Here is a 12,611-nt window from a genome sequence, read left to right on the forward strand (position 1 = left end):
TAGTCGACGATAGCCATGTCAGTGTTTTCCATGTGCAATTTAATTCTGGAGCTGCCGCGAATCACGGGGGGTGCCGCGAATTGCGGGAGGGGGGGTCGCGGGGTTGGGTGCCGCGAATCGCGGGAGGGCGGGGTTCACAGGGGTTCCGGTGGGGGGTTGCCGCGAATTGCGGGAGGTGGGGGGTCACGGGGGGTGCCGCGAATCGCGGGGGGGGGTTGCGGGGGGGGGTGTGACGCGAATCGCCACAAGAAAAAAATCAACACAGAAAGGTCAACACATGTAAATGTTGACATAAGTGTGCCACTTCATTGGTGTCCATGTTGACACATGACAATGAATATGAAAACATTCAAAAAATGAAATAAATCTTCAAAAACTCATGTCAACCTTTTTTATTGTCGACCATAGCCGTGCCAGTGTTTTGCATGTGCCATTTAATCCTGGGGCTGCCGCGAATCGCGGGGGGTGCCGCGATTTGCGGGAGGGGGGGGGGTTGCGGGGGGTGGGTGCCGCGAATCGCGGGAGAGCAGGGTTCATGTGGGTTCCATTGGGGGGTTGCCGCGAATTGCGGGAGGGGGGGGGGGGGTCGCAGGGGGGTGCCGCGAATCGCCGGAGGGGGGGTTGCGGGGGGTGTGACGCGAATCGCCACAAGAAAAAAAATCAACACAGAAAGGTCAACACATGTAAATGTTGACATAAGTGTGGCACTTCATTGGTGTCCATGTCGACACATGAGAATGAATATGAAAATATTCAAAAAATGACAAAAAAAACTTCAAAAACTCATGTCAACCTTTTTCATTGTCGACCATAGCCATGTCAGTGTTTTCCATGTGCAATTTAATTCTGGAGCTGCCGCGAATCACGGAGGGTGCCGCGAATTGCGGGAGGGGGGGTCGCGGGGGTGGGTGCCGCGAATCGCGGGAGGGCGGGGTTCACAGGGGTTCCGGTGGGGGGTTGCCGCGAATTGCGGGAGGTGGGGGGTCACGGGGGGTGCCGCGAATCGCGGGAGGGGGGGTTGCGGGGGGTGTGACGCGAATCGCCACAAGAAAAAATCAACACAGAAAGGTCAACACATGTAAATGTTGACATAAGTGCCACTTCATTGGTGTCCATGTCGACACATGACAATGAATATGAAAAAATTAAAAAAATTAAAAATAAATCTTCAAAAACTCATGTCAACCTTTTTCATTGTCGACCATAGCCATGTCAGTGTTTTGCATGTGCCATTTAATCCTGGGGCTGCTGCGAATTGCGTGGGGGGGTGCCGCGAATTGCGGGAGGGGGGTCGCAGGGGGGGTGCCGCCAATCGTGCAAGGGGGGGTCGCGGGGGGGTTCTTTTTGCAGCGAATCGCGGGAGGGAGGTCGCGGGGGGGGTGTTTTTTCCGCGAATCGGGGGGGGGGGGGGGGGGTCACGGGGGAGGGTTTGCCGCGATTCGCGGGAGGGGGGGTCGCGGGGTGGTGGTTATGCCGCGAATTGCGGGAGGGGTCGTGGGGGGGTTCTTTTTGCAGCGAATCGCGGGAGGGGGGGTCGCGGGGGTGTTTTTGCTGCGAATCGCGGTAGGGGGGGTCGCGGGGGAGCGGGTGTTTTTGCCGCGAATCGCGGGAGGGGGGGGCGCGCGGGGGGGGGGGGAGGTTTTGCCGCAAATCGCGGGAGGGGGGCGCTCACCTGGTGGCTGTGGAGTAGCAGTGCTGGGCAACATGGGAAGGCAGTGGGTGTCTGGCACTGTCTGTGGGCTCACTGGGCTGGTTCTCTGTCACATACCTCCCAACATGACCCTCTCCAGGAGGGACACAATGCTCTGTTTCTAGACTTCCCCTTAATGTATGATTGCCATCACCTGTTTTAAACAGGTTAATTTCTCAGAAAGGTGTTCAGCACAGATGAAGGCAATCACACATTAAGAGGAAAGTCCAGGAACAGAGCGTTATAGACACAGACACCCACTTTGAGTGACAGATGTAGCCAAATATATAGGAGATGGTATCACAGTCGGCGCTTTGGCACAACCGCAATGTGTAACAGCGTATGTCTCTGTGTTTCCGCACAGGGTGTTGGAGTGGTTACGCAAACTCATTTATTTTCCCTCTATGGGTGTGGTGGACACCCACAGAGGGACAAAGTGCCGGGATTTCAACTGTATCTCCTTGGGAATTTAAGTAATTATGTGGGGGCTGCCTTACTCACAAGATGCCCTGTTGGATGGGGGATAAGGGGAAATATAGAATACAATTGTGGGTTGGCGCCCCTAGTGTTAATCTTCATAATTAGATTAATTAAGCCTTAGGCTAATTCACTTTAGCATACAGTAAAAAGTCCATGTAATTTCAAACTTTATTAAAAAGTCTTTTTCCACACAATGGTGACAATCCAGATCTTTATCGTTATCATTGAGACATTTCAGATACTTGATAACAGCAGAAGAATATACCCAATGCGTTTCGTCCCTTAATGGGACTTCATCAGGAGTTTACGGATCACAAGAATTTATAAAGGCAACTTTCACAAGAGGAAACAATCCTTAATGGGATGGTAAGTGGATCCTTGGCACAATTTAATAATTTATTTACAGTTTCTTATATAGCGCAGCATATTCCGTTGTGCTTTACAATGAAGCACCTATTCCTTCTGTTGGTATATCTATCTATATCTGTTTGGTGTAGGTATTATTATCCTGTCACACAGACATTCAGCTTGTGCAAGAAGTTTATGTGAAAGCTAGAGAAGACCGGACAAATGCTCAGTGCATTACAAGAAGGGAAAAACACTCACAAAGAAACAAGCTGAAGTGCGAGTGAATCCTGCTAGCTAATTTATTATAATTTGCTGGGTATGGACAATTTCTTTTACAATGCTACACAATACAATAACCTATAAATGAACATGAAAATGTGCTGTCTTTTCATGAGCAGCTTCGGAAATCAATAGGCCTTATTTGCAATTCAATGCACACGAGACTCACACTGTTGCTCCAATTATGTCTAACAAATAAAAAAAAGATCTGAATATGCCCAATTCTGAGAAAAATGTCAAATTACTGCATTTATATTAAAAGAAAAAAAAAAAACACAACCCCCCCCATATTTGGTGGTTGTATTCTTCAATGACAATAATCTAGGGTAGAAAACCATTAGGTAACGGTGATTCAGTCAGATGATAGAATGGAAGTGGGCACAGGTCAGTCACCAGATGGTGAGATAAATGGATGAGTGTGTGCTCTTTTCCGTCTGCTCTCGCCACGGCACACTTTGCTGCTGGAAACCTGTGCGCTAAATAAACTGACAAGAGTGAAATTTTGACTAAGCATTTTACATACCTCATCTACTCCAGTTCTTTGCTCCAGAAGAAGTCTGAACAAATTAAATGTGATTTTGTTATCTTGAAGACCTTGCCCAAGACCACGGTTATCATCCTGCATCAGTCGACGGTCCATGAAAACTTCTAACTGACCTTGGGTGTAAAATGAGGCAATGGTTTACACATTCATATGTCTGGAAACATTACACTTAAGCTGCAGTTTAACATGATACGGCCTTCATTTTCTCTATAAAAACAGATAGAGATGTCAGGCTTAATATTCATTGCCCCATTTGTAGACATTACCACAGAAAAAAAAATGCAAACAGGTCGAAGTAAAGTAATACATTCCCTGTTAGACAAGTCTCATTCTTCTAGATCAGGCATGTCCAAACTATGGCCCTCCAGCTGTTGTGAACTACAAGTCCCATCATGCCTTGCCACATTTTTGCTATGGGGGGGGGGGGGTGGGGTTTGTGAATCAGTACTTCCATGATTCTGTGTTTACCTAAGGTATCCACCTGCTGGCATTGATTCTAAAACATGGACAAGGTGATATGAATGTCAGGAAATCAGTGGTACGTATCTCAGACCATAATAAGTGGACTTAAACTTCATGATGTAATTCATATGTGAGTTCCCGGACAAAAAAATGAACAGCCTCCAAATAAAGTGACAGTATGCAGCTGAAAATATACGTAGAAAGCATTATAGTTGCTATATAGATACACCATGTATCTATCTTGTGAAGTATTTTGACACATTAAAGATGACTTTTTCCTTTCTCATGTATTCACGACTCAAAACGGATAGTAGAAAGAGACTATTCTCTGACAAGTTTATTGTACAGTATAAGCCGAGAGAGAGAGAGAGAGAGAGAGAGAGAGAGAGAGAGAGAGAGAGAGAGAGAGAGAGAGAGAGAGAGAGAGAGAGAGAGAGAGAGAGAGAGAGAGAGAGTGTGAGTCAAATCCAGCAGCCATTACACTGAGCAGCACTACATTACCAGTGCAGCATCTTCTGACCATGTCACAGTAGTGCTGTCTTCTGTTACATCTGTATATACTGTAATGGGCGAAACTACCTTGAGTCTTATATTTATTATGTCACGGTTCCACAGCACATAGCTGGGTTATTGAACATTTAGAAGTGCTTAGTGCAATAACCAGTGCAAATACCACAAATGCCCACTTTTGTTAGTCTAATTAGCACTAAACTGATCAATGCTAATGTATTATTGATTTGTCCAAGTAAGGCTCTTGCGCAGGTTTATGCAGCTTCAAAGTAGCGAGGCACACAGGTCAGGGACCAATGTACAGGAGAAACAAAGAACCCAAATGACTGCAAAAAGTGCAGCTCCTTTACTCTATCTTCTCTGCTCTCCCACTTAACACCTTTAAAATAAAAGTATGTATGTCAGAGGCAAAAGTATTCAACCAACACAGCCTGTTTATATAGGGTGTGAGAAGAACTGAACACACTATTAACTAGGGTAAAACTACCCCCCGCCCTATTTTCCTGTTTTTTTAACACACCGGATAGATAAAATCAATGCGGTTGTAATTATATTGCAATAGCAGCGCGGCAATTTCCATGCTAGCGGGCTTTGCCCTGTGCTGGGCTGCTCCCAACAAGCGGTACAATAGCAAAACTGCAACCTCAGGTGACAGTGAGCAAAACCCATGGTGTACAAAGCATAGTATTCGGGATGTTACACAAGCAAGAGGTTTTACATCATTACCCCAGCTGCTTTCAGATCAAAGCAGTCCATTGCAGGAGTGTAAAGCCATTGTTATTTTTAATGGTTTGGCAATGTTATAATAAATCAATAGCTGAATCTCTACTCTATTTAATTCTTTAAGCGGTGTTCTTACATCTCATGATTATGACAAACTTTTGACGTTAGATTAGGAAAGGAAAAGAAATCTGCGTATTCATAGAACTCTTCAGAACTGACAAACAAGGAATCATGGCTACTACCCAACTAGGGTTTGTATAGAGGTCAAGGTTTTTAGTATCAAATATGACTTAATTTTGCACTTAAGTAGCTTTACTTGACACTACCATTGAGCATGTAATGTAACATAACACAAGTCATATCTACATGGCTATCCAACTCCTAGGACCACAAGCATTAATGCTGCTGACTTTAGACCACAAAAAGTTAGTTTCCATAGTTCTCAATATTACACAGGTATCTCCTCTTACATCCATTTCATATGCCATGAAGTGCACCCTGCTTTTTGCACCATCTTGTGTCTCTGTTCTGCGTTCCAAGTAGCAGCATGCTGCAGTAATACCCCTTTTACACCCAAAAATCCCGGATCCGACCCAGCATTTGGATGAAGGACATTTACACTGCGGTGCCCACCCGCAGTGTAGACGGAGGCGGCGCTTGGAGAGGACATCATCTCCAAGCGCCGGACCACGATCACTCCACCGGGACCACCCATCATCACGCTGGGGGCAAGCCCAGCACCAAGGTAAGCTGCTGGGCTGCCCCAGCCCCCGTGCACCCCCCCAGCCGTCGTCTGGGAGGTGAATGGATGCCGCACACAGGCATCCATTCACCTCCTACGCTGCCGCCACTGCAGAGCATAGCAGACAGCAGCGGGGGCTGTGTGTGCCCCCCCCCGTCCAAGCTGCGGTCCGCAGGTTGCACGTCCCCATTGATGTAAATGGGAGCCGGGTCGAATGACCCGGCGTACCCATTTACACCGCCCTCTATCCAGGACAGGACCTGGGTAGAAGTCCTGTGTAAAGGGACACGGCGTGTCCCATTTACACTGCCACTGACCTGGGTATGACCCGCCGAAGACCCAGGGTTTTGCAGCTGTGTAAAAGGGGTATAAGTCGCAGTTTGACTTTCTAACACCTTTTTCACATCGCAAAAGCTGGGTCCTATCACGGGTGTGGTGATTTCACACTAAATCCTCCTTATTACTCAGTTCGAATGGCTGGGTTGCTCTACTTGGGTTATAAGATTCGCTGCTTTCGCACCACACCTGGGTCGTTATGTCAGCAACCTTAGTTTAACCTGGGTTATTTTGCGGATTTGAAAGGGGTATAAAAGTAGCTGGAAAAAATTAGAGAGCGTAATACAACTTCCTGTCCACCAGATGTCGCATTTCCTAAGCTGTACTGTGCATGTGTTAAATAGCCAACAAGCATCGGTAGCACCACGCACTGACTGGCTGACAGAACCTATTTCCAAAATACAGTAATACTGAGCAGCGTTTTGCCATGAATCCAAAGCTGCAGTTTAGTTTTTAAGAAAGTATTAAATCTTTTTTTAGGTTGTGTCACCAGCTACATTTTACACAAATCCTCTATAGACATTGAATTGTAATACAGACTATCTGCAATGGTTTAAAGATACACAAGCATTTTCAGGTTTATTACTCTTAAAATACTTTGTTCAACTATATGTATTGCTCCGCACTCCCCCCTCTCTTCCACTCTATGTTATGCCACCCAACTGCATTAGACTGTAAACTGCTATTGGCATTGTACTGTAAATGGCGCAAAGATGCTCACTTAACGTTACATACTCAATAGGTGTTACTGCTTCTTTGGATGGCTTTTGTGGCCAAGTTGAGAGTCTTACATAGACAGCACCTTGGGTCGAGGCCCAGAAAGGGACATTGCGCAAATGGGGCAGCCATTACTGTTGTGCCTAGGATCGCCTTTACCCATAAATCTGCCCGTGCCAGTAATGGCACTAGTAAGGTGTGGCATACAGTAATGTGTTTAATGGCACCACTCATGTGTGGCGTAATGTGTATAAGGACACTGCTAATATGTTGCATTACTGATGTGTGGTAAAATTTTTTTTTTTTACAGGACTTCATCAGCGGCAAGGTTTGGTGGAGAGATGACAAGTACAGAACATTGTGATTTACCTCTGTAATTCTCTTCCTGCCAAGAATGTCTCTCTCCTTCCTGTACCCTTCCTCATTAAAAGCATACTGTAGACACTGTAGTGTATAGCATACAGCATAGTATTGTATTTGGCATTTTCTATCATGTGCCCCACTTAACTTCTCTGGCAAAAAATATACTGTATAATTGCTTAAGGTCCATACACACTGATCGGCTTTCCCCCCTGCCGGGCGTGGTCATCGAGGGGGGGGGGGGGGGGGGGGGAGGGAGGGCATCAACCCAGGAACAACTCAAGTTAACCGTACTGCAGTTTGTCTGGAGTGGATTCTCTTGTGGCATACGGTGTGCCATGAAGTACTAGTAGGCCACGCTGTAAACAGGAGGCTTGAATGCCGTGCTATACACAAAGCACTTATTACAACACATCTCTATGACATCTGTCAATTTAAGAACCTCAACAACCAATTCTAGGACCCACAGGTTGAGGCCTCTAAAAATAAAGGGCAGTGTAGAAATATAGCAAACATATTTCCATCCATCTAACTGTATGAATTTCAATTTGTCTCTTAATTCCATTCAATCCAATATAAATGAACATTTTAATGTAATCAAAACACTGCCTCAGTCAAACCCACTGGATAAAAAGTTCTGTAAGGTAGAAAGGTCAGGAGGGCTGAAAAGGTCAGGTGCTAAAGGAGTCTATAATGTACTCACCACTTTTCAAGCTAGCAATACCAAGAGCCTGTGCAGCATGTAGGGTCAAACGGTTAGCATTATCCTGAACATATGCCATGGTGGCCATTGGATAAACATTAGCCTGAAGAGGTAATTTACTCAAAGTTTGTCGTGGCTGAATCTATTAAAAAAAAAAAAAAAAAATCAAGCATAAATAAGAAAAGGGAAACATACTATTGCAATCTGGACATTACACCTGTCCTAAAAAGAAAATGACCCCAACCCATTGGCTAAGTTACATGTAAAACGGGATGTGTGGGTTCAGAAGTACTCGGATCTCAAAACGGCATCTTATTGGCTCTTGTACGTCACATGTTTTGGACTGCCAATTCTATAAATCCAGATAAAAACCAACTTAATTTGCATTCATTTTGATGTTAAGAATGAAGAAAATCCGAATCATTTATATATTTATTAGAAGATTTATTGTTGAAGAGGTTGAAAATATCCTAGTGATGTTATTGTAGTATATACTACTCCTAAGATTATTATTATTAATAATAATAATAAAGTACGGTACTCTTTACTTAGAAGGGCGCCCATCTCGGCCATCTCGGGCATTGAATGCACTAAAAAATCAGGTGCGATGCGACAGACGAGATGCCCGAGATTTCCCATAGGGAACAATGTTAAATGTCTCAATTGACCCGATTTTCCTGTTCAATGCCTCAATTGACCCAATTTTTCCATAGGAAACAATGTTAAATGGGCCACAGAGGCCAAATAGGCACCCTGAAGTGATCAACGATCAACGTCAACCCGAAGCGTGGCGAGCCCGCGAGGGGCGGCGGTACGCGTCCTACGACCTTTTCATACCCCCACTATCCACGTCTGCGTGGAGTTGAGAATAGAAAGTGTGGCGAGCGCAGCGAGCCACCGAGCCCGAAGCGTGGCGAGCGCAGCGAGCCCCGCGAGGGGACGCGGATACCTTCACAGGTATCCGCGTCCCCTCGCGGGCTTCACAGCTGTCCGCGTGCGCTCGCCTCGCTGCGCTCGCCACACTTTCTATTCTCAACTCCACGCCGACGTGGATAGTGGGGGTATGAAAAGGTCGTAGGACGCGTACCGCTGCGCTCGCCACGCATCGGGTTGACGTTAACAATTCGGGTGGCCATTATACACTTCAGGGTGCCTATTTGGCCTCTGTGGCCCATTTAACATTGTTTCCTATGGAAAAATCGGGTCAATTGAGGCATTGAACAGGAAAATTGGGTCAATTGAGACATTTAACATTGTTCCCTATGGGAAATCTCGGGCATCTCGTCGGTTGATCGCACCCGATTTTTTAGTGCATTCAATGCCCGAGATTTTTTACGAACGATGCCCACGATCAAAATCGTGGGCGCCCTTCTAAGTAAAGAGTACCTAAAGTACAGATGGAGCCGGCCTCTTCTTTGCAGGGGCTAACTATTCCATCGCCAGCCCCTGCCAGCCGTCGGAAGGGGGCGTTCGCACGTCCAAATTCCGACGGAGCTCCCCTCTATCGCCAGTCCCAGCCACCCAAACCCTGCCGTCTCCCTGAAATGAAGACGGGCATGATCACGCTGCCCAGCCGCTGAGTGACTGGGATGTATGCGCGTCTTAGTCTGATGGAGTCCCTCTCCGCCACCGCTCTCCAATGGGGAGGTTCTGGTGAGCACTGAGTGTGAATGAAAGGGGCTCCAACTGTATGAACAGTTTGCTGGCCCATTGGAGTTTTCAGTTTCATTTATGACACCCGAGACAACAGTACATGGTGATATACACAACATCTGAAAGATTATGCAGTGGATTTATCATTGTGGTCCCCAGCAATGCTCTTCATTGTCAGCGATGTTATCAGTGCTCTTTACTGGTGATCTACACCACTTATGGCAATTATTTTTGATAACAGAGAAACATGAAAACAAGTATGTAGGTTGTTATAATGGCAAACGTTTGGTAAATTCTGAATGCATTATGTAAGTGTCTGAGAAGTAAATCAATGTACCTATATAGCATACCTGGTAACCATTTAGATCAGAGTAAAACTTATTTTGGCTGTTTATGTCTGAAGTTATCCTCATTACGATCTCACGATTGAATTCTCCTCGGATGTCCACAACGTTCGTTATTTCAGGAGACTGTCCTTCAACGCCTGGAGAAATCCAACACTTATTTTACAGAAGAAATACAAGTTTCCATTTAAAAAAAAAAAAAAAAAAAAATAAAGTACAATATTGGTCTTCAAATTTATATATTGGGTGTACGATTTTGCTCCTCTTTCTGCCATGGAGGATTTGTCTAGAAGTTGGTACAATCTTTCTATTCATGCTACCTTCTGAGATCCTACTTCATCATATTAAAGATCTAGGCCAGTGTTTTTCAACTACTGTGCCATGGCACACTAGTGTGCCTTGAGCTGTTCTCAAGTGTGCCTCCAGATCTAGAGATGCCCAAACCAGTTTACAGCCACCACCAGTTCAAGTGTTATCTTCTTTACATTTAAAGGGCCAATGTATTTTATTTGTGTTACCTGTGGGGCCAGTGTGATTGTTTTTTATATGGGGAACAATAGGTTTCATTTTTTCCTGTGGGGGCCAATGTGTTTTGCTTTCATTGTGTGCCTTGGCAATTTTAAAATCTTATTTAGTGTGCCGCAAGGTAAAAAGGTTGAAAATCACTGATCTAGGCCCTTTGGAGGTTTAGGCTTTGGGTCCTTTAATGAATGAGTTGCATGGATTTAACCCTTTGAGTGCCAGTATCTGTGAGGGCCAGCATCGCTGACAGTTGTTGTATATATATTCAAATTAAAAGAATGTGGTGTAAAAAAAAAAAAAAAAAAAAACATAAAAAAGGAAACCAATCATGAGGATTACAAATGCTTGCTTGCCAATTTTCACGCCTATTTTGACACATTCCCTTGGCACTCAAAGGGTTAAAACGGAATGTACAATGTGTGTTATGTTGCGTATTCCTGAGACTGGCACAATGTGATTGTTGACTTATAAGTACTTGGAGATGCATTTTTTTTATTGGTATATGCAAGCTACAGTGCAAATATATCAGTGTCAGCCCTTTGAGGGCCAAGTGAATTGTCAAAATTGGTATGAAAATTGCCAAGCAAACCTTTTTATTCATCATAATGCCCTATGTTTACCTTATATAGGAAATATAATCTTTTATTTATTTTTTTTCCAGAATTTTTATTTGACTTTATACAACGGATGTAAGCGATGCTGGCATCTTCTGCGTATCTCACAGAGATCAGCAACCATTTTTAGGTTTAGAACAAACTGCTCAAAAATAGTAATTTCACATTGAATTCATCCTTAATTATTCTACCATTTATGTGACGGGTCAGCACAGTTGGTGCTATGGTTAGCATTAATGACAGATCTTGTGTTCAATCCCCACCATAGCCCAAACTGTGTAGAGTTTGTATATTCTCCCAGTGCTTGCATGGGTTTCAGAAGCTGCTGAGAAGGCAAGAATGCTATGCATTAGTCTGCAGGATATGGATCAATAATGAGATCTATACAAGAGGAAATAAGATGTGTAGCATATCCACCTTCTTTCTGAACCCCCACCAACTTGCCTAATCACAGCACCTGACCTTTCCCTACTGATAAAATATGTGTAAGTGCAAAGCAATGGATTCAAATTAGGCCCCACTCGCTACTGCACAATCATACAAACCATATCATGGTTCACAGGGGTCAGGTCTGAATGATTCAGATTGCATCATTGTGACCCTGTTGTATGTTGAATCTATGGACTGACCTCCATTCCGAGACATTCAGGGAGAGTAGATACTAACATGTAGTGCTATTCCTATAAATACAACACCTAGGAACCTTACCTGGCACATTGTAAAGTCGCACAGTGTGAGTTACATGTCTGAAGAAACAAACAACTTCACTAAAGACATTGCCATGGGTGATTCGTACAACTGGCGGATCAGACACATAGGGCTGAAAAAGGGAAACACATGTCAATCATTTTATTTATTAACAGAAATTTATTTAAACACACACATATTCCATAGCGCTTTACAGAGAGAACTCACATCAGTCCCTGCTCCAGTGGAGCTTACAATCTATATTCCCTACCCCATATACACACACACATTCTAGGGTTAATTTTTGTTGGAAGCCTAATAACCTACCGGTATATTTTTGGATTGTGGGAGGAAACCTGAGTACCCAGAGAAAACCCACACACAGTTAGAGCCATGGTAGGAATCTAACCCATGACCTCAGGGAAGTGAGGCAGTAATGCTATGCCAATACACCACTGCAATCATTCTGATACTTTGGGTTGTAGGTATACATTTATTTTGGTATCCAGATATTAGGTCGACAGTCAATAATACTTCACATTCAAAAGTTTGTGGACACTTTTTTTTTTTTTTCCAATGAAGAGAAAGAACATTAAATTAATCAGAAATACACTCTATACAGAAGACTAATGAATGATTAGAAAACCCTTAAAAACCCTTGAGCAATGATGTTAGCACAGCTGAAAATGGGTTTGCTCATTAGAGAAGCTTTAAAACTGGCCTTCCTTTGAGCTAGTTGAGTATGTGGAGCATTACATTTGTGGATTCCATTATACTCTCAAAATTGGCAGAAAAAGAACTTATGTGAAAAATTCCATGCAAGAAATTACCAAGAATCTGAACACTTACTACTACGGCATGTACTGTTCTCTTCAGAGAACATCACAAACAGGCTCT

At 44.2% G+C, this 12,611-nt stretch overlaps 1 protein-coding gene across 1 annotated transcript in view; it reads right to left on the reverse strand.

Annotated features, from left to right (window-relative positions):
• MAN2A1 (mannosidase alpha class 2A member 1) overlaps positions 1-12,611 on the reverse strand; it is a 151,543-nt gene that overhangs the window by 15,486 nt on the left and 123,446 nt on the right. The window contains exons 16-19 of the mRNA XM_083151681.1: positions 11,736-11,847; positions 9,898-10,031; positions 7,895-8,036; positions 3,321-3,454 (exon numbers count right to left, since the gene is read on the reverse strand). Of these exons, the coding sequence (XP_083007807.1) occupies positions 3,321-3,454; positions 7,895-8,036; positions 9,898-10,031; positions 11,736-11,847 (522 nt within the window). The remainder of the gene's footprint in view (positions 1-3,320; positions 3,455-7,894; positions 8,037-9,897; positions 10,032-11,735; positions 11,848-12,611) is intronic.

This window comes from Crinia signifera, chromosome 1 (genome assembly GCF_055691185.1).
Source record: "Crinia signifera chromosome 1, ASM5569118v1, whole genome shotgun sequence".
Classification (NCBI taxonomy): Eukaryota; Metazoa; Chordata; class Amphibia; order Anura; family Myobatrachidae; genus Crinia; species Crinia signifera.